This window comes from Bison bison, unplaced genomic scaffold (genome assembly GCF_000754665.1).
Source record: "Bison bison bison isolate TAMUID 2011002044 unplaced genomic scaffold, Bison_UMD1.0 scf7180017864148, whole genome shotgun sequence".
NCBI lineage: Eukaryota > Metazoa > Chordata > Mammalia > Artiodactyla > Bovidae > Bison > Bison bison.
The window spans coordinates 6,270,757-6,292,415 of NW_011494720.1; the positions used below are offsets into that span (position 1 = coordinate 6,270,757).

Below are 21,659 nucleotides of genomic sequence, written 5' to 3' on the forward strand. Positions count from 1 at the left end.
CCTTTTTTTTTTTTTTTTTTTAAAAAAGGGTGGCCTGTGTAAGACTGTATCATGGGGACATATGAAATCAGCCTCTCATTCCTGTCAGGCATGATTGGCAAAACTCTTACAAACACTCTGCTTTCCACTCTCGGCCTCCCAAATAGAGACATGCAGATTCAGAGAAGGATTTTTAAAAGAGTTAAGTAATAGTGAGCTAATAAGGTCACTGCTGTGTTTGAACACCTCCTCTGTGTGCCAGGCAGGTTGCATAGAGTAATTGCAATCCTCCCAGTCTTCCTGTTTCATAGACAAGTAAACTGATAGAATTAAGAAGTTTCTTCATGGAGAAGGAAATGGAAACCCTCTCTAGTATTCTTGCCTGGACAGGGGAGCCTGGCAGGCTACAGTCCATGGGATCGCAAGAGTCGGACGTGACTTAGCGACTGAAACACCATAGAAAGTCTACCCTCAATTTGGCAGCAAGTGACAACTGTCCTTAAGATTTCTTTTTTCCCCCCCAATAGAAAAAGAAAACACTTGGAAAATGAAAATAATAAATTTTCTATTCAAACGTAAAAAAAAAAAAGTTTCTTCAATACCCCAGTTTTGTCTGATGCTAGAGCCTACATTCTCTCAAGTGAAGGAGAGGTTCTCAAACCTGGTTTTCGGTCATATTTTGCCCAGGGAGGTAGACAAGGTCCCCAGGCCCCTCTCCCAGGATTCACCGGCTCTTAGTCTGTGGAACGGCCTGTACACCCATGTTTCTGCCACCCACAGGTCATCAACAAGCTAGAGGTAAAGTTTAAACAGACGGCATCATCATTAAGATGTGTAGAATTTCCTTCTTAGAATTGAGGAGCTTTTAGTGATTTTTGGCCCCAGGGTCATACCAGACAAAGGAGAGGAAGGAGTCCGGTCCAAGGGCATGTGATGGCTATTGGATTTTTCTGATGGTGTCACTGAACATTAATTTACATCCGCCTGTTGGGGGAATCTCTGTCCCATGATCTGGGTCACTGCTTTAAGTTGAGTTTTCGAGGGAGGCTGTGAAATGGTCTGTTGACATTTAAAGCGGAGCACAGATTCTCTTCTGTCTGGGGTTGTTCACATGTGACTGTAACTGAAGGATGGGGCAGGGAGGCGATGGACCCGAGTAGAGAACAGTGTCTACTAATATGTGCTTAATAAATAGTTTTGGATAAGAGAATAGAGGAATGTACTGGACAGCATCTCAGGGTCCCTTGGTGTTAGGAGTCTAGAAATCTGTAAGTCTAAGAATGTTGAGGAGAGGACACGTGACAAACAGGGCCCAGGAGACTGGAGAAAAGGGACAGCAGAGGCAGCTGGAGGAGAGGATTGGAGAGGGAGAGTCATTAAAACGGAATGGCATTATGTGCCCAGAGTGAGCTCCTGTGGTGGGGGCAGTTATAAGACAAACTCCCAGATGAGCATATCTTAAATTCATTGGGGTGTTGATGTATAGTTAATAAATATAGGGCAGAAAAATCCTCTAATTCTTTGGTGAGGTTGTATCATGACACAGAGTCATGATTATTTCTGTTCTTGCTCTTGCCACGTAGCCATTGGAGCTGGAGTCATTGATGCTGGGAAGCTGTAAAGAGCACCCCATCATTGGACCCAGGCAGGTTCCTCGTTTCGGTTATGTACTCGGTCGAGGAACTTCTAGACTGGCCAGGATGTTGCGATGGGTCCTGAGGCCTTTTCAGCCTTTCTCTTGCTAGCTACATCTGATGGTAAGGTGCAGTACTGGGGAACTTCCCTTTCATGTCACCACGTGTTTCTCTCTTTTAAAATCTGTCAATAAAGCCAAATCTCACAGCTTTGGAAAAAAATCAGTTTGGCTCAGACCTTCTTTTAGACAACTGATGTACGTTGAATTTCACTTAACCAGTGGCTGCAGAGTGTTAACCCACTCCAGTGTTCTTGCCTGGAGAATCCCAGGGACGGGGGAGCCTGGTGGGCTGCCGTCTGTGGAGTCGCACAGAGTCGGACACGACTGAAGCGACTTAGCAGCAGCAGCAGAGTGTTTGAGAATTAGGAAAGATCACAGTCCTGGCTGTGCATGTCTGTTTCCTGGGTTTTCAGCTTGTGTTTTCCTCACCTCTCACTTGCTCCTAAACCTGAGGCTGAGAATACTTCCAAATGACGTACCTCCATAATGCTGTTTTTAGCTTAGAATTAACTGAAGGGTTTCTTGTCTCTTGTTTCCTATTTTCTAATGATATTTTATTTTGTTTTATCATTTATGGTAATATATCACTACTACAATATTCATGGATTTATAGTTTTTGAAGTTAACGCTGACTGTACCTAACCCATCTCAAGCAAATGAATTAACAGCCTATTTGTAGGCACGCACAGAAAGGAAAAACTAAAACAGAAAGAAAAGACCAAAACAAAACCCGTAACGTGCTTTTTTAACCATATGTCACAGGCGCGTCCTTTTCTCTAAGACTGGACCTTTAATTTTGTTCGGTTCTTTACGCTTCTCAAGGGGTGGGCGCATCTGCATTTTCATCTTGCTCATTATGATGTGAGGTATCTTTTGCCCAGAAAGCGGACACCTGTCTGTCTGTCCTTATCCTTTCAGAGAATTTCTGTAGGAATGTATCATTTGTCTAGTTCTGGAGTTTTCAACATGCAGTCTTAACATTCTATAACAGCTGAGAAAGCCCTAAGAAAATAACTGTCAGAATGCTAGTGAACTTGACTCTGCCAGAGAAGAGTAAGGCCATTACCGCCTTGTTTTCAGGCACAGGCGATAGTTACTGGGTTCCCTGAGGTAACTTTCCTTTGGCCACGGTAAAAGGACAAAGCAGAGAAGCTAGTCATGCAGCGTGGGAAGCCGTGTGAAGCGAGCACCTGTGGAGGCCGACAGGTGAGCGGCCACGCGTCCTGCCAGGACACAGAGAGGAGACTGGCGGTGCTAGCTGGTCCCTTGGACCTTCTGAGGGACTCAGGGGGAAGCGGGTCAAAACTTACAGGCCTTGGTGTCTCTGAGAGTCTCAGACCCTAATCTGTAGGAGAGGCGGTGAGTCTGTGGGGTGGGGACATTGTGAGGGATACTCTCCAAACCCCGAAGACCCCGCGGAAAGAGTGGGCATCCAGGGCTGGAGCAGGCGGAAGCTTTGACACGAGTGGCAGCTACTGTGCTGCTTTAGGCGCTCGCTCGACTCATCAACAGATTGTTGTCATGGTTCAGTCGCTCAGTCGTGTGCTACTCTTTGTGACCCCATGGACTGCAGCACGCCAGGCCTCCCTGTCCATCGCCAACTCCCAGAGCTTGCTCAAACTCATGTCCATCGAGTTGGTGATGCCATCCAGCCATCTCATCCTCTGTCATCTCTTTCTCCTCCTGCCCTCGCTCTTTCCCAGGCATCAGGATCTCTCTAGATACTGATACCCGTTGCACACCTGCATCCGCTGTGTGACAGATATGTTAGGTGCTAGCAATAAGCAGTGAATAAAACCGAAGCCCTGCTTCCATAGGGTCTGTCTTCCAGTGAAATGTAATCCCAGAGATAGCAGAACCACTCATCTACAGCAGGGTGGTAACTCTTTAGAGTAGGATGAAGAGCAGCCCAGGGGAGGGCAAAAGAATTGAGCATTTTCGTGGTAATGAGGCTATGTAAGAATATCTGTACATCAGTTTGTAAAGGAGCCATCGTGGTTGCCTCTATAGTCTCTTAAAAATGGCTCGGTACGCACCCCTGTGTCCCAGGACAGTAATCGCACAGCGTTTTTACCATCAGTGGATGAAGTGGCCTGGGGCAGACCCAGTGCTGTCTTCAAGCTGGGAGGAAGAGGCGGTGCAAACCCAGTGTCTGGATCTGACTCCACAGGGAGAAATCACATGGTCTGGTAACTTTTTGAAGGTGTTCAGTTGCTTTTGAATCATCCTGTATATTTAGTAACAGGCTGTGGTTTTGGACATGTTGGGTTTGAGATGTGTTCCAAACAGCTAAATGGAGATGGTCGTAGGCAGAGAGAAAACAGGGATCTGGAGTAGAGGAGGGTGATAGGGCCTGGAATATAAATGCAGGTTCTCAGCGAGGGGTGTCAGCTGAGAGTGGGGCTCGTGAGTGCTGTCGGGAGCACAAGTGTAAGGAGAGGGTGGCTGAGGGACTTTGGGGGAGCACTAATGTTGAGTGAGAGGGAGGCAACCCCAGAGCTGCGCAGGGAGATGGAAGCGGTGGAGCAGGCTCCACAGGGGCCACGGAGGACAGAGGCTTCCCGGAGAGAGGCAGGCACAGCTGTGGCGAGCATCGCGGGACGGGTGGGGAAGAAAAGGAGCTGGCATCCAGGTCATTTTTTTTGTTGGTGACCTGTGGGAGAGCAGGCGGGAGGCCGAGGAGCAAATAGGAAAGGAGAAGGAGGCTTTGGGATGGCTGGAGGAGCAGTGGGGTTATTGTGTTTGTTTAAAAACAACAACAACCCGCCAAAACCTAACTTGAAAGCAGGGTGGAAATGTCACGTTGCTGTGCTGCCGTCTTTGTGCCCAGGCCAGTGCTGGGTGCTCCTCCATAATGTCCCTTGCTCTTCTCCTCCTCCCGGGACACTGGGCACAGCTCCGCTGGGCATAGGAGGACTCACCCGCTTCCTGCGTCCCCAGTGCCCACTGCAGCCCCGTTGGCAGGACTCGGTGTTTGCCTTTTGAGGGCTGCACGTTGTTGGGTGAGATCTTAATCCTTGAGAGCTCCTGAGACCCTTGGTAAGCTGGCTTGTGAACACGAGATGTAAGTCAGCTGGTCTGATGGAGCTGTCTTTAATGAGTGGAGAGACTTAAGACGCAGATGGTTTCATCGGGGAAGCTAGCTCTGGCTTCAGCGATAATCTTAGGCAAAGGCAGTGGTCAGTAGTGGTGTCTGTTGTTAAACGTTTTCTCATTATTCCCTCTGAAATCTTGGCATTTGAGATCTGGCATTTCAGGATTGGCCACTAAAAATTCTGGAACAGTTTGCTCTGTGTGTATAAGTTTGTCTCTGATACTGAAATTGTTAATGAAAGACAGGTATGTGTCCTCTGCCGTATACTTACAGTGACACCATTCTTTAAATTATAGCTCACATACCCATCCCCTCTTCACTATTACAGACTATAGGTCAGAGTCCCTCCTGAGATAAAAACCTCAAAGGGAACCTCATTTGCTTTTCTGTATTACTGAAATATTAGGTATTGAGTAATTTGTAATATATACTTTGTTGAACAGTTACAAGATGTCAAGCACTGTGCTAAGAACCATATGTGAATTATCTATGAATTCAGTGCTATTGTGTCATACCCATTTTACAGATGAGTAAACAAAGGCACAGTCTAGAAATGGCACAGTCACAGCATGAACCCAGGCATCTGTCTGCTCTGCCTTCTCAGATCCTGTGCTGTCTGTATTTACACTCAGCAGTTATTAGCATGAGTAGATTTGGGTGAGTGGCCTGAATTTATATTGTGGAAGCCATCATTATAGTTGGCATTTTTTTTTTCTTGCTTGTTGCAATCACATCATTTGATATTCTATGAGTATATTGAAAAGTTGATGAAGAAAGATAGCTCCTTTCCACAGATGGGTATCATTTGGTTAGAGAGAGAGAGAAAATAGAATCTTCCAAGAAGTCACACAGTGAGTAGGTGAAACGGGAGGTCTCGTGTTCTTCTTGGTGTCCTCGACCGAGACTTCCCCCTTTGCCTGTGGCACACATGTCTCCCCGTTAGGAAGCAGATTTGAACTAAAGTGTATTTCTTTTTTGATGAGAACATGAAGGGGATCTTTGTTGTTGTTCAGTCGCTCAGTCACATCTGACTCTTTGTGACCCCATGGACTGCAGCACACCAGGCTTCCCTGTCCATTACCAACTCCCTGAGCTTGCTCAAACTCACGTCCATTGAGTCGGTGATGCCATCCAGCCATCTCATCCTCTGTTGTCCCTTCTCCTTCTGCATTCAGTCTTTCCCAGCATCAGGGTCTTTTGTAATGAATCATCTCTTTGCATCAGGTGGCCAAAGTATTGAGTTTCAGCTTCAGCATCGGTCCTTCCTATGAACACTCAGGACTGATCTCCTTTAGAATGGACTGGTTGGATCTCCTTGCAGTCCAAGGGACTCTCAAGAGTCTTCTCCAGCACCACAGTGCAAAAACATCAATTCTTTTGGTGCTCAACCTTCTTTATGGTCTAACTCTCACATCCATACATGACCACTGGAAAAACCATAGCCTTGATTAGACGGACCTTTATACTTGTTTGAGTTTTCTTTACCATTCCCCTTTCCAAAAGAGAAAACTCAGCATCAGGGCACATAGCATGACTGAAGCATCTTTTTTCCAGCAGACAGCCTTTTTATCATTAAAAATACTCTCTAGAGCTGCTCTGTCCAGTTTGGTAGCCAGTAGCCGTATGTGGCTATTCAAATTAAAATTAAATAAAATAAAAAATTCAGTTCTGCAGTTGGACTAGTGACAGTTTAAATGCTTAAAAGCACAAATATAGCATAGACTAGAACTTCGCCATTGTTGCAGAAAGTTTTATTGGACAGTGCTGCTCCAGAAACTGGTTGCCTCTCGTAGTTTTTTAAACAATTTAAACACATGATCCTGTGCACTGCTGTTAGTAAGTACAAAATGTAAGCCTCTTGAATTTTTGGATGGTTATAAATAGGATCCTGAATAATCATTTTCGAAACTGTCTTTGTTATCAGCAGTACAGATGTATTCTGATGATCCACAATTTAAGAAATAATGAAAAAAATCCAATGGAACAGTATAAGAAAGAATTTCTCTGTCTGTTTTGGAGTGGTCTGCCCAGGTTTCTGCCAAGTTGCCCGAGGAAGAGAGGACGGGGAGGGCTTCTGTGTCGTCTACCGTGTTTGACAGGAAAGGTGTTGTTGCTGTTTGTACCCGAGCGTGTGGGGGGCTTTTTAAAAAAACTTTTAATTTTATGTTGGAGTATAGCTGATTAACAGTGGGATAGTTTCAGAAAGACAGCATTAGGGACTCAGCCATACATATACATGTCTCCATTCTCTCTGTGAGGGGCATTTTGATTTGATTTTGTTCTATATCCTCTGCAAATAAATGTAAGACTGGTTAGTATTTTTTTTGTCTTCTGCAGTGTTTGAAGGGAAGTACTTGATTTCTGTCTATGTCACAGTTTTGAACTTTAACCAGTGGCCGGGTAGTTGAAATAGGTTGTGCGTTTTGCTGCGGAAAAAAATCGAATTGCTTTCTCAAGGTTGACTGAAATGTTTTAACTCTTCATAGCAAATGAGGCGTGAAGCAAATTGTCAAAAGGATGGAGACAGAATTATCACAGTACCGAATGTTTAACTGGCTGTTGATGCTCCACCGAAGGTGTGAGCCGGGCAGATAAATGTGTAAATGGCACCTTTCTCCTTTTCTCCTATCTGATTTCTTGCAGCTTGTCTTCACTAGAGGACCTCAATCTGTGTCAGAAAAGTCATGGCCCTTCTGAGAGGGTTAGATTATAGTGTTGCTAGGAGGAATCGTTAAGAAGTCCTATAGGCTATGGATTAGAAGGAATAAACTTCCTGTTTGCAAACATTTTGCTTCACATCATCATGAGATGAAGCAAAAATAAATTTTTTGTGTCTCTGAAAGCTTGATGATGAGTGAAGTCTGTTGGTGGTTCTCGATGCCTGTGTACTCAATTCATTTGCTGTGCATTTAGTTTGAATAATAATACTTGTACTGAAAGATAGTGAACTGTTTAAATCATGGACCTCTTACTTTTAGAATATCAAATGTTAATTTAGGGAATGGCTGGAAGTTTCCTTTAATAGGGGGCATTTCATATTTTTGGCTACTCCTCCTTCACTTTTCATTTTGAAGCTCCTCTTTAAGTTCTTAGAATTCATTAAGAGAGAGCAAATAGAAAGTTACAGCTCTCCTAGCCTCCTGGGGCTTTTAATTTCAAACATGGAACATGGAGCTTAGAATGGCTAAAGTAGATATTTCACACTAAGTGTGAAAGGAGAAGTATTAATAAAGAGAAAGAGTATGCATTGGTTTTGTTTTTCTGTGGCTAAGTATAAGTTATTTTTATATTTTAAGTATTTTTAGCATCTTATATGCAAGGGGATGTATGAGTATATGTGTACATATACATTTATGAGTATGTTGTCTTACGTGTATGTGTGTGTGTGTATACGTATTTACTATAACTTCAAGTACAAACAGTAGTGCAGACTATAACCTTGTCTCACTGATACAGCTGTTAGTGCTTTGCATCTTTCCCTCTGCTTGTTACTTTTTTGGGTGTATGTGGATGACCACTTTTTTCATCCTCTTTTCTACTTACTGCTGTCGTGATACATGTATGTAAGGGGTGTTATAAATTGATTATACAGCATCCAAGCACCCATGTTTCCTTTTTATCAGACCGACTTCGGTATGTGGAGATGATGGAGTTATTTTGGCATGTGATTTTGTATATTTATTAAAAAGTTTTTCAATGAAGATAGATGCAAGAGCCAGCACTTTTATTTACGGAATGCAATCCACATTTGGAAGTTTATGTAATAGAAATGCATGTATAGTTCCTGTGAGTTTTCACATATAAAGAAGTAACAGGTCTTCAAAGATGGTAGCGGATGCTGCTTGCCTTTTTAAGAGGAAACGCAAATATTTTCCTTTCCCTTCCCTTTGATGACTTTCATCTTTGAGCTAACTAGCTGTCTGTCTGTCTGTGTGTCTGTCTGCTGTCATCTTCATCCCTCTGTGTGCATATCTGTCTCGTATAGACTTACGTTTGCTTTTGTTTTTGCATTTATTTACGACCTGCCTGCCTCCCACATCAAGTGCATTTTTCAGTTGCTTTCACAGCCTGCTCTTTCGTGTTTTCATTTTGTCTTTTTCTTTTTTTTCCCTTTTCCTTTTCTTAATCCAGTTCTTCCTGTCCCTCCTAAGCTGCTCACATTATAAGCTTCAAATTCCATATCCTGTCCTGAGTGGACATGCATGTAGTTTTTCCTGTGTGTGTTGTTACTTTTTGCTGATGTGTATTAAAGACCTGAAGGCAAGTGTAGCATGAATGCTTACCTTTCTCCTGCTTCTTGCTGGGCAGTAGGTTTAGCAGGGGAGGGAATGCATAGAATAGTCCAGCATATAAGGCATTCAGCTTGAGCTCTGCCACTTACTATGTGTAAAGAGGTGATCAAGTGCTGGGTTGTTTTGAAGATTAAATGAGGTAGTCCACATAAAGCATACAGAAAGTGTGTTTAAGTGCTGACTGCTACCTATTACCATTGCCGTTATGGAGGAGGCAGCTCTACACTTGATGCAGGACTGGGTGTTGTTTTGACTGAATACTCTATGCTCTCAGGGCTCTTACCAGAAAACTTTTTTTTTTTTTTTTCCTATTCAGTGGCTACCTTTGCATAGAAAAAAAATTTTTTTCTATCCAAAGGCCACCTTTGGTTTTAATTTTTTTTTCTTTTCCCTACCTGGATGGAAGAAAAAAGTAGCAAAGAGTCCCATACATTTGCCATTTTGAAACCTTGTGATGTGATTGTTTTCCAGTTAGAAAGCTCATTCCTAATTGATATAATGGCTCTTTTGCCTCTATTGCAATCACTGAATTAGGTTCAATGCTGCACCTTAGAATCTTAATGTAAATCTCTGTGCCCTTATTAGTAAAATGGAGCTTATGTGAAGTGCCATGAGGTCTTCCATAAAGGATAAACTCATGTACTACAACATATCTAAATAAACCTGTAAAGCGTTAAAGAAATAGATTATGGCCTTCAGAAAGTGCTTTTAGTTCCTGAAGTTGCTGTGCCTTGGTATGCGCTCAGCTGAAGAACAGGTTCTGTCTGAGGCGTTCCTAATTTCACTAGAGCTGGCTTAGAGATGTTCTTCCCTCCATGCGTCCTTTCCTCTAGAAACACATTTCACAGAAAAATAGATTTCCCGAAGCTTTTTTGCATCACATTTTCAACCAAAGTTTAAGTGTGCGTTGCTTGATTTTGCTTGGTAATAATAACTTTGCAGATCACTTAATTTCCAGAGTGTTTCCATGACCTCGTTCTCACAGTCATCTTGTGAGGGCTGGTTAATGTCCCCGTTTTATGTATGCGGAAGCTGGGGCACAGTGACTGGGTTAAGGACGCAACTTGGATCTCTACGAGATTTTGTGCCCCAGATCTGAGCTTTGGCACCGCACGCCATCTCTGTGGTGCGGATGCTATCTGTTCAAGTGACTGTCACACTTAGCATTTAGATCCGGTTGGGACAGACTTTTCCTATTAAGGGCCAGGTAGTAACCTTTTCCGGTTTTCTGGGTGTAGTCCTTGACTTCCTGCTGATGGTCCTCTAAAATTGTGACAGTCTGTGAATGAAGGCTGAGGTTGTGTGTCCACAACAGTACGGACACAGCCATTTGAATTTCATGTAATTTTACATGTTGTAAAATACACTTCTTTTGATTCCCAACCCCCCCGCCCCCCCCTGTTAAAAATGTAAAAAGCATTCTTAGCACATTGGTCGTGCAGAAACAGGTGGTGGACCAGACTTGGCCTGTGGGCTGTAGCTTGCCAACCTCCAGTGTAGATCATGATGTAGACAGGACACAGTTTTCCATTTCAGGTTCAAACCAGATCTTTCACCACCCCTCCCCACCCTGTTAGCCGCCTTTATTTACACAACTCTCTATTCTCTGGGATTTGGGCTCCAGTAGCAATGCTGAGCTGGCATGGAGCTGTAAGATTTTAAGTCCTTCAGATGAACCTGAGGTCCAGAGGGAGTGAAGGGATCACCCAAGCTTAGAAATCCCATTAGTGATAGAGCCTGTACTTATTAAACCAGGGTTCTTGATTCTCCGTACAATGAGTTGTTTGTTTTTTACTATGATTTAACTGTGTTTCTTCATGTTCTAAGTGCTCTGTCAATTCCTTAGTTTCTCCCGCAGTGTTTTGAGTTTTATTCTGAAGATTTTTTTTTTAATTATTCAAGTGTAGTACATGAAGACACTCTTCTATAAAAGATTCGGACACTGGCAACATGCACATTGGATGTTTAAATTTCTCTGTGCTGCTTCCACTTCTCAAAAGTATGCAGTCTTAAGTTAAATGTGTTTTTTTTAAATCTAGTTTTTTCTTTTAAAATACTGCATATGTACATACGCAGCTATATGAACATAAACATCTAGGTATCCGTCATACTGTACATATTTTGGGACTGGCCTTTTGCCCCATTGAAGCCTCTTTCAGACACATCACAGTGGTTTTATTTTTTTCCTCCGGGTAATTTTGTGTGTGTGGTGTGTGTAGAGGTTCTCTTTTTATTGTTTAAACAGTCACCAGGAAAAACAAAACACTGTCATTTCTACCGTGGGCCACTGAGCCATTTTGGAATGTCATTGTCTGCTGAGGCAGTTGCCCGAGAGGATTTGCCTGGAAGGACCACGAAGGGTCTTCAGGCACCAGCTCCGCTTTGCTTTCTTTCCTGACACCCTCCCTGCGCTCACTGTATGCTGCGTGACAGGCTCTTACAAGGAGCGTCTTACACAAACGCAGCCTTTTCATTGCTGTGCTGCCCCCGATGCTTTAACCCTACTGTAGTCCAAAGCTGAAGTGAGGGGAGACCTTTCAAAATAATTGAATTCAGTAATTGAAATTTCAAAAGTAATTGAGAGGAGATGAGAACATTTCCTATTTGGAAGGCATCTGCTCAGGTTTTTTTTTTTTCCTTAAGTTATTTTCCTTATATCTAGTTAACTTCAGAAACAAGAGCAAGAAGAACATGGTGGAGCGGGTACCACGATTGGGATACTTCTAAGTTCTCATTCCTTTTCAGGTACATGCTAAATAGATAGTCCGGTCAGATGTAGACAATAACTTTGTAATTAAAATCTCTAGGAAGAAATAAGGAGCCGCCTTTGTGTTCTTGGCACGCTGTCCCGTGGTGCTCCTGTGAGTGTGGGCTCTGGCCAGAACTGATGTGACCCGGAGCAGCCCTGGTTGCTGAAGGATTTGTAATTCTCTGTCGCCCTGTACTGCAGATTGCCATGAAGTCATACGTTTTCCCCTTTCAGTCTTTCATACTTGATTTTTTTCAGTTTAGCTGAAATTTAAGATTTCAAGTACACTCAATCTCCACAGTTAATGAAAATTGAAAATAAAAAACAGCTGTGTTGTTTGTTAATAAGGATTTTATTCACTAGTTGCACAGATTATTTGTTGATCTGGTTTTAAAATATAACTGAATATCCTCTTGTTTTTACTTGATGAAAGAAAAGAAAAAATAAACATTTAGGCTTAACTGTTTAAATGTTTAACTGTTTTTAATAAACAGTTAAAATCTCTGTTTTAAAAAAACAGTGTGAAGGAGTTTTATTTCATTGGACTGTGGGGAGAATAAAGTTTGTACATAGAAGTTTGTTTTGTGTGACTCTCATTAAAGTTAATCAAAGTCACATGGCTGAGCAGATCTCTGAACGATTACTTGTTGGAGATTTTTATTCATTGTCTATCATTTACTCAGTTGATTTGCTGTTATTCTTTTAAAACAGCAGTAACCGAATGTAAGAAAGCATTGGCCGTCTTATTTTGGGCTCCTGTGTGTTATCTGTTCTGTGCACCAGGCCGGTGCATAAAGGCTCATGTGTTTTGGCTCTGATTGCTGAATAGCGTCGTGTCGTGAAGGCCCTCTTGACTGTGGAGAAATGGCACAGGACCCATGATGAGTCTTCCGGTCTTTGCTTCATAGGCTTCGTGAAAGATGCGGTCGTTCTGTACACAGGAAATTATAATGGGGTATTAACATTTTATTAACCCAGAAACCTGTGTATAAATTCAGCTGCCTTTCTTTTTAAAAAGGAGTTTTACAGTTGTAAAATTTTAGCCCTATTTTAATTTTGAAATCTAGATTAAACATAATCCCTGGAGTGCTCTTTCACTGTTGCAGTATAATCTTTTCATATGATACCTGATTTAGTTGGAAACAAATTAGTAACTATGCATGCTTAAAGGAAGCAATTTAATAAACAGGATTTCAGAGAAACCTAATCAGACTTGTAAAATGATACTAGCAAATCAATTGCGTTATATGGAACGACTAGGTTAGATGTAGCTTTTAGATAAGTGTGGGCAAATCTGCGGCTTCTGTACCACCACTGTCAAGAGCATTTAAAAATTTGCCTTTTTTACTTAAAAAAGGAGAAAGGATAACTCCCCTTTCCCCTAAATTTATTGGTTCATTCAGAAATGGTTCAGAAATAACCATGTCAAGTCACTTGGTCTGAGGCCAACCAGACAATAAATCTGGCTACAGCTGTGACATGGTCTCTCAAATTAGCTTCCACATGCTGGACAAGGCTTGTTCTTGGGAGATGGGCAGGATGTGTTACGTGGTAAGGTAACAGGAAAAAGGTAAAGAGATACAGCCCTAAATGTGAGGATTTAAGCAACCAACTAGGAAACCTCTGTGGCTGAAAGCCATGGAACAGGATTTAGAAATGAGGTAAAGACTGGCAGGTGACACAGGTTCTAACCTTTGGGTACCCTTCATATGAGGTACAGGCAGTGAGAAGTAGGCAGCTCCCATTTTAAAATCATTTACAAAAAAAAAAAGTAAAATCACTTACATCCATTATCAGCACATATGTATATACTCTTAATGGTTTCCATTAGTTTTAACTACTTATTTTTAATTCACAGTTTTGTTCACATTTTCTTACACTAGTATCACTGCTTAGTACTTCTATTTTTTGAGTTAGACTTTACATTGACCTTTCAAGCATATTATAATTGACTTATTCAGTTTACAGGTATACATTGTGCTGGGGTCTGGGGTATAAAAATTTAATACCTGCTTGGCAAACTATTCTGTTTTGTAGAGGAGGAAATTGAAGCCTAGAGAAATTGAGTGACTTGCCTCATCTCAGGTCCCTTAGATGGTGAACGAGAATTTGATTCCTGCTCCAGTTGTATCTCGATTACAGTGTGGGGGTGTTTCCTTTTATCTTTGTAAACTGTCTGGCTGTTTAACCTGGCCTCTGCTGTTGAGGACACAAGTAAACAGAAAATTGCAACAAAAACGTCTAAATACTATAATAGAGGTTTCCTCAGAGTTCTCTTAGGTCATAGAAGACACGGTTTTTATTCTGTCTGATGCTTTCAAGATGATGCGGAACGTGATCCTTGAGTCCAGGTTTGAAGGATGAGGAGGAGTTTGCCCAGAAATGGGAAGTGTAAAGAGCCCCCAGTAACTTCTGGGACTGTATGCTTTAGGGCTTCCTGCCAGTGAAAATGCTGAGGACCGACGCCAGAGCAGCAGCCATTTCTGCCTGGGAGGAGGTTAGGGGCAGTGGTCTGCTTGCATGTGGAAGTGATGGTGAGCTGTGTGGAGAGTATTCTTGTCACCAAGTTGTGGATTAGCTTTCATAACAAATTGCTACATAACAAATTGAATGTCTTAAAATAGCGCACATTTATCATCTGAGTTTCTGTGGTAGGGAGTCCAGGCACGCCTCCATGGTCCTCTGTTCAGGGTGTCAGAGGCTGTAGTCGAGGAAGCAGCTGGGCTGCATTCTCATCTGGAGGCTTGATTGGGGAAGGTGCCCTCGGACTGCTGGCAGAGCTCCTGTCCTCGTGGCTGTGGAATTCATAGCAGCTTTCTTCTCAGAGAGGGTCTGTGCTGCTGGGGGTCTCTCACTTCTGGAGAGGCCTGGACCTTCTTTTAAAGGGCCCATCTGATCGTGTCAGGCCCATGAGGATATTCTCAGTTTTGATTAACTGAAAGTCAGCTATATTGGGAATTTTAGTTACCTCTGCAAAATCCCTTCACCTTTGTGGTAATCTCTGGGTTAGATGCAGGTCACAGGTGTTGCCTGTACTGCAGAGGAGGGCATAGCACAGGACTGTGGACCCTGGGGGTAGGGGGCAAGAATCCCATGGAGCCCTCTCAGAATTCAGGTTCTGTGCTGAAAGTAAAAGTAGCAGTGGTGTGTCTTAGTCTTCTGTAATAGACTAGTGTAGAGTGGCTTAAGCAACAGAAATTTATTTCTCATGGTTCTGGAGTTCTGACGTCTAAGATCCTGGCACCAGCGAGACAGGTCCCATTCTGAGGCCTGGACTCTTGGCTTGCACACCTTGCCGTGTGCTCGCACGGCCTCTTGTGTGTGCCTGGGGAGAGAGAAAGAATGCCCTGGCCTTTCATCTTGTTACAAGGATGCCAGGTCTATCAGATTGGGACCTTCCCTTGTGTGTTCATTTTCACTGTTGTTCCCTGTTTACGGACCCCGTCTCCAAACACAGTTACACTTGAGATTAGAGCTTTAACATGGGACACAATTCAGGTTAGAAGAGTTTTCTTTTCACAGTTTTTTTTGTATCAAGGAGCATTAATTGGAGTAGCTTGGAGGGGAAATCAGATGCCTGGTAGAGACTCCTTCCCTGGAGGACTCCAGTCAGACCCGGGAGATCCTGACTCCATCGTTCATATTGCAGGATAATCTTGGGCGAGCTGCCTAATCTGGGAGATGGCTTCCTTTACCCAAACACTGGTTTGTAGTATTGACTGCTTCACAGGGTTTTTTGTTAGGATTGGTCCTGTTGATTGTAAAGCACATTGCACAGTGCTCAGCTCACAGTAGGCTCTCATTAAGTAGTAGCTGTTATTATCATATTTGTGCCTTGATCTTTCTGTATATTTTTTCATCTTTTATTATCCATGTTAAATGATAAATTTCCCATGAATCTTTCCATTTCTTGCAGCTGGAATTACTACTTCACCTGAACTCTCATAGGCCTTTATTTTCCTCTGTCCTGTGGTATTTACAAGTGTATTTCTACCTTGCATTGTTTATATATATCTCATCGCCTCTGTTATGATGTATGTTTTGTAAAGTCAAGGACCATCTTACACATCTACTTATCTTTTATGGCAACTTACACGTTAATGTCTGTTCAGTTTAAACTTGAATGAATGGATATGGTCTCTAACTTGTTGCCTCTTTTATCTAAATCCTTGTTAACCTTTTATAATTCACGCCTCTTTTGATAAACATAAATTTTGTCAAACCTCTTCCAGCGTTCAGATACATCCTATCAAAAGACCAGGTCCCTATTCCCCAATTCCTTTGAAAAGATAGCTAAATTTTTCCTGCACATCCTCACCAATTAAGATTCTTTTTTAAAATCAAACTCTACTTTTACGTAGTATGGTACATATATAATACTTCCCTCTTTCCAAATGGAAAATTATAATCCTGAATATGTGTTTTCAACTGCATCCTCCTGCCAGTTTAATTCCTGTTTATGTAACATTTGTCCATTTTATCTTCTGAGTTCCTGCTCTAAGCCATTTCTGACGTACTGTAGAGCCCTGTCCTAGGTAGTAGTGGTGCCGGCATGAAACGTTTAGGTGAAGTCTCCACCCTCTGCACAGGCTTGAGAGAATTCGGTCCCGGTCGTCCCCCGGCCCCTTTTCAGTTCTTTTGTAATGAAAGGTATTGAATCGATAAAGGCTTCAATATGGGAACCCTGTTTTCCAAAACAGTTACATTGTGTGCAGCTTAAGGAGTGATCCTGCTGCTGCTGCTGCTAAGTCGCTTCAGTCGTGTCCGACCTCTGTGCGACCCCATAGACGGCAGCGCACCAGGCTCCCGCGTCCCTGGGATTCTCCAGGCAAGAACACTGGAGTGGGTTGCCATTTCCTTCTTCAATGCAAGAAAGTGAAAAATGAAAGTGAAGTCGCTCAGTCGTGTCCGACTCTTAGCGACCCCATGGACTTCAGCCCACCAGGCTCCTCCATCCATGGGATTTTCCAGGCAAGAGTACTGGAGTGGGGTGCCGTTGCCTTCTCCGTTAACGAGTGATCCTAGGCATCCCTTCTGCTCTCATGATGCCTTTCCAAAGTTGAAGCACTTTTTGTAGATGTCGCCTAATCAAAACGGAGGGCACCCTTGTGAGCCAAGTAAAAACTGAAAACTCTTGCTCTTACTCTGGGAGTGAGTGTGACCCGGAGGTCAAGAAGGGGCCTGCCCTTCCCAGGCCCCGCCCCCTCCCCGTGCTGCGCTGGAAAGACTTTGCCTCACGTTCTCCAGCGGTGAATTTGTGCTCTTAGCAGGCTGTAGTGGATACAGCGTGCCAATTAGCTCTCTTTACCAAGCTAGCAAACAAAACACGTTCGGTCACAAGATAATAGAGCAAATTTATGAGGTGATCTTCCTTTTAAAAGGAAATCTGTGGCTGTACAGAGGAATCAAAATTCACTGTATTGAAAGGAAAGTAAATTACCTCTGGTCTCCCGAGGAGGCCTCTTTTAAATTCAGAGTGACCCATTTAAAAGAGGCCTTCATTGGAATTGGATTGCATTGAATGGGGATTGTTTTAAATGAGTCCCCTTGTAAACTAGAGAAATAATTTTCAGCCTTTGAAAATGGCTGGGTGTTGTGGTCCACCGTGCTCTTACGGAATGCGGAGAATGTGGGCGATGCACCTGTGAGCTGGGAGGGTGCAGGATGTAGGGTACGTTCTTTCTGCAAAGGAAAATTAATGGTAAAGAAAAACAGAATCTTTGGCGGGTCTCATGCTCACAGGGGTCCATTTGAAAATACGGTGACAAAGGTAACCTGGTCTCACTTTTAATAATAGCTTAAAAATTCCCTCTTTTCTATCTTGTTCTATAGTCTTCCTATCCTTTTACAGAGAAAGTACTTTTTAGCCTAATTTTTGTTAATTTTTTGGACAGATTTATAGGTGAAGATCCATCAATTACTAGTAGACTACTAGATATTAAATAGTGAGCAATAAAGGAAATCTAAAAAGTATGTATCTAACAATACTAGATTCTGTTCTCAAAAGACCGAATGAACATATGCTAATGTGTGTTTTTGCATATGCTTAAAATAGATATATTTTGGTATTAGTTATAAACTCCTAAAATTTCTGGTCATGCCTTTTTTATTAGAAAAGTGAGAAAGGCAGAGTCTGTGAAATTGAGATGGTTAGCAGTGGACAAGTAGTCTACCAGACTAATTTAGGGCTGCTCTTTATCAAGATATAAATATTTTATGACATAGATTAAGATTTAACTCTAGAGGGGAATCTGTGCTTTTTACATTCTAGTTACTATTTTAATATAGGAAAAAACCTTCATGCCCTGAACCCTAGATTTGTATGTTAATTTAGCAGAAGGGTATTGATATACAGTGTAATTAGCATAAAACACTTTCAACTTTTTCTAAGGCTGAACTGGGTAATGTAACTTCTTTGGTTTTCCTCTTTCCTCCCTTTCACCCCTCACCCATTTTTAAAATAGCAGTGCTCTTCATACTGTCAGAATTTCATGTTGTGACACCCTACTCAGAAGTATGACAGCAGGGTAATGACAGCAACTGCCTCCTGAGAATCAATCAGGCAATTAATTTTGTAAATGAAATGCTGATTATACAAAGCTTCACATGAGAGGCCCAGTGATTAAAATCAATTTAACAAATTGTTTCAGGTGGGACTTGATTAATAATTTTCCATAAATGCCAAAGATATATGACCAGCATACCTTGTTGTTACTCTTACTATAACAGCTGCATGTAAAAATATCTTGTTGCTCCGACTGCCCAACTGTGTATAAGTACCTGCAGGTAAGCCAAGCACTGTGTTGTCCTCACACTCTGCTGTGGAATGCGTGTGCGTGCACACACGCGTTCTCGCGCACACCCTTTTGTTGCTTGTCCACCTACACAGAGCTAGCTCACAATGAAAATGAAATGCATCATTGCATTTTTGTATCAGTTTATATTTTCCAAGTGTTTTACTTAAAAAAAACAAAAAACAAAGCAAAACTGAAAACTTGCCCAGACAGCTTTGGGTCTGACCAAGTTAAATAGGTCTTTTTCTCTGTTGTAGAATGTTTTAGACTTTTCTCGTGCTGACATATATTATGTATCTCAAAGAGTGCTTTATAGACCTCTTCCCATCTTAATTACAGTAGCAGCTATAAACATAGTTTGGAAAGTGATGTCTTAAGAATGTTAGGAATGGTGACACTGTAGCCTGGAAATGAAAAATACCTCTGTTCGAAGCATTACAATTCGAGTCCAGGAGAAGTCTCACGTGGAATTGGAGCTGCAGTTGGATGTCTTTCTCACATTCATATATCAAACGTTTATTATGTGCCTATTAAAGCCAGACTCGGGCTCAGGTTTCATAGCTTTTATTACTTGTAATTCACACATCTAGGAAGGCAGTATAATATTATTTAGGAGAGGGTGGCTTGCAGAGGTAAGGGTCAAGGTGCACTTGAATTCTTTTATTTTAGTTTTTTATTAATGCAATAATAGCAACGATAATTTGCTCATTGTTTATGAGAAGTTGGGTCTATAAGGGGAATTAGGAGGAGGGAGATGCTATTTAGAGAGTTGCAGTTGGTTAGCGTCTCTTCAATAAGAGAGTCTCCGTAGATGACGGAATCCTTTATAGTGTTACTTTTGAAAAAGAAAGCTTTCTCTAGTTTACAGGTGGCCAGAAGTATGTGGGGTGCATGGGCCTTCTAGAAGGGGATGTTCCCAAGTGCATGGGCCCTGCGGTGTGCACCGGTACAGCTGGGCAGGTGTAGTGTGGGTGAAGACCTACTGGGCGGCAGGCGTGTCACCCGTAGGCAACCCTGATTGTTTGCATGTTGAACTTTGAATTCTGTAGACCCCTGTAGAGCCTTTCTCTCTCCCTGTTGACCTTCAGGGCAGATAATTGGCAAGATTTCTGGAACAGAAAGGAGAAATAACCTCTAATGTCCACGTTCCTTCTGATCCTTTACCATGACAGCCGAAAGTTCCGTCAAGGAGGCGGATGATGACTCTAGAGTTCCAGAATGCTAGTGCAGTAAGAGACCTGTTGTAAGAGTTCATTTCTCAGTCTCTCCCTTGCCACATGGGGCGCAGAGGAGTGAGATGGCCCAGGAGTAATCTAACGTTGTATCGGTAACCAGGCACGCCCTATGTGCCAGGCCATGTTTTGAGTGTTCTGTGTTTGCCGTGTTGTGGAAGACTTACAACCATGCTGTGAAGTGGGTACTGTTACCATCCTTACCTTTTCAGAGGAGGAAGCTGGTGGTCAGAGAATTGAAGAGCAGGGTGTAGGCCAGGTGGCCTTAACTCCAGTCTGTCCTGGGCCTTGCTCCACTGTCTGGAAGCTTCTTCCGGGCCTCAGGCTGAATCCCTAGAGAGTTAGGCTCCTTCGGCATAGTGAGCATTTGAACTGGTAATTAGTTGGTGGTCTTGAAACCCTTGGCTTCCTGCAGCTGAAGCCTTTGTCGGGGACAGTTTTGATATAGTCCTCTTTTTTGTTTATTCTAAGATTTAAAAATCCCAGACGTGTTTTCATTTGGGTCGTTGCTTTCCTTCTTTACACCTGAGAACTTGATGGTGGCGTGACTAGGCGAGCTGGTCTGCTTGGACCCTTTGTAGGGAAGAGGTGGGAGCAGGGTAACATGTGCAAGTGGTTATAAAACTACTTTCTGAAACTTACAAAAATGACACGGAAGAGCTCTGGGTTAAAAGATGGCGTGTGTCACGTCTTTCAGGGCTGGGCCGAGATCTTTTGAAAGCATCCTTAAGAAAGCCAAGGGGGCAGAGCCTCATTAAGTCTTGACTGGGGGCGATAACCTGCAGCCATGATTTGTAAGAAGGTGTCTCTGCCAGGGAAGGGGGATCCCCCACTTTTTTTGAGAGTGATTTGTGTGTGTGTGTATGTGTGGAATGGAAGCTTCCTAAGAATTTGTAGAAAGATATCCCTAAAAGTTTGTGTTCATCCTGTGTTTTGCCAACTTGAGTACTTTAAATCAAAGCACAGCAACCTCCACCCCTTCCCAGTTAGTCCCACTTTATCACGCTCACTTCTCTTTTCTGTCTGTCCTGTGCTGTCTCCTCGTGTATTGAAGGTTCCTTTGCCCTGTGGTCCTCCCACGCCGCAGTGCCCCCCAACCTGCCAGAGGCCCCTGATGTTGCACCCTCTTAGTTCTGAGCACCTGCAGACTTGCTTGAAGACCCCTTATGAGGGTTAGTGATTCTTTTGGTTTTCAGTTACTCCTGTCTTTCCTTTTTGCCCCCCTTCCCTTTTTTAGCTTTTATTTTGAAGTAAGTCACATTTGTAGGAAAGTTACAAGACTAATACAGAGAAATCCCATATACCTTTTATTCATCAATTTTTAACATTTTACTATTGAGTTTATGTATGAGTCTACCCACCTATCTGTCTGTCTACAGCATATTTTCCCTGAATCATTTGCGATTAGGCTGCATACATCTTGCCCCTTTAGTCCTTAGTATCTCCACGTCCTTAGTAGCATGTGTATTTCCTGGGAACAAGGTTTTTCTTTTATATACCTCAGTGCAGTCATCACTGTCAGAATGCTTAACTTGGAAGCAGTACTTTTACCTACAGTCCATGTTTTAATTTTGTCGTCCTAATAGCATCTGTATAGTAATCTTTCCTTTGTTGCAGTATCCCGTCTGGAACTTTTATGTTGCTTGTAGCTGCCTTGAAACTCTTTTTTCAGTCTATAAGATTTGACTGTATATGAGTCATGTTAAATTTTTTCTTTGAGTAGTCACATTACAATAAGAGTCAGTGTATGCTTTCACTGCACTGTGGCTCTGAGAAAGTAGATCTTAAATAAGGCCCTGTCTCTGAAGAGAGAATTTTACACG

The 21,659-nt window shown here is 42.6% G+C and overlaps 1 protein-coding gene across 1 annotated transcript in view; it reads left to right on the plus strand.

Moving 5' to 3' along the window:
• The first annotated feature begins 20 nt into the window (after positions 1 to 20).
• Positions 21 to 21,659, plus strand: part of ARID1B (AT rich interactive domain 1B (SWI1-like)) — a 422,452-nt gene continuing 400,813 nt past the window's right edge. Inside the window, exon 1 of the mRNA XM_010840865.1 lies at positions 21 to 2,881. Within this exon, the coding sequence (XP_010839167.1) occupies positions 2,834 to 2,881 (48 nt within the window). The 5' untranslated portion in view covers positions 21 to 2,833. The remainder of the gene's footprint in view (positions 2,882 to 21,659) is intronic.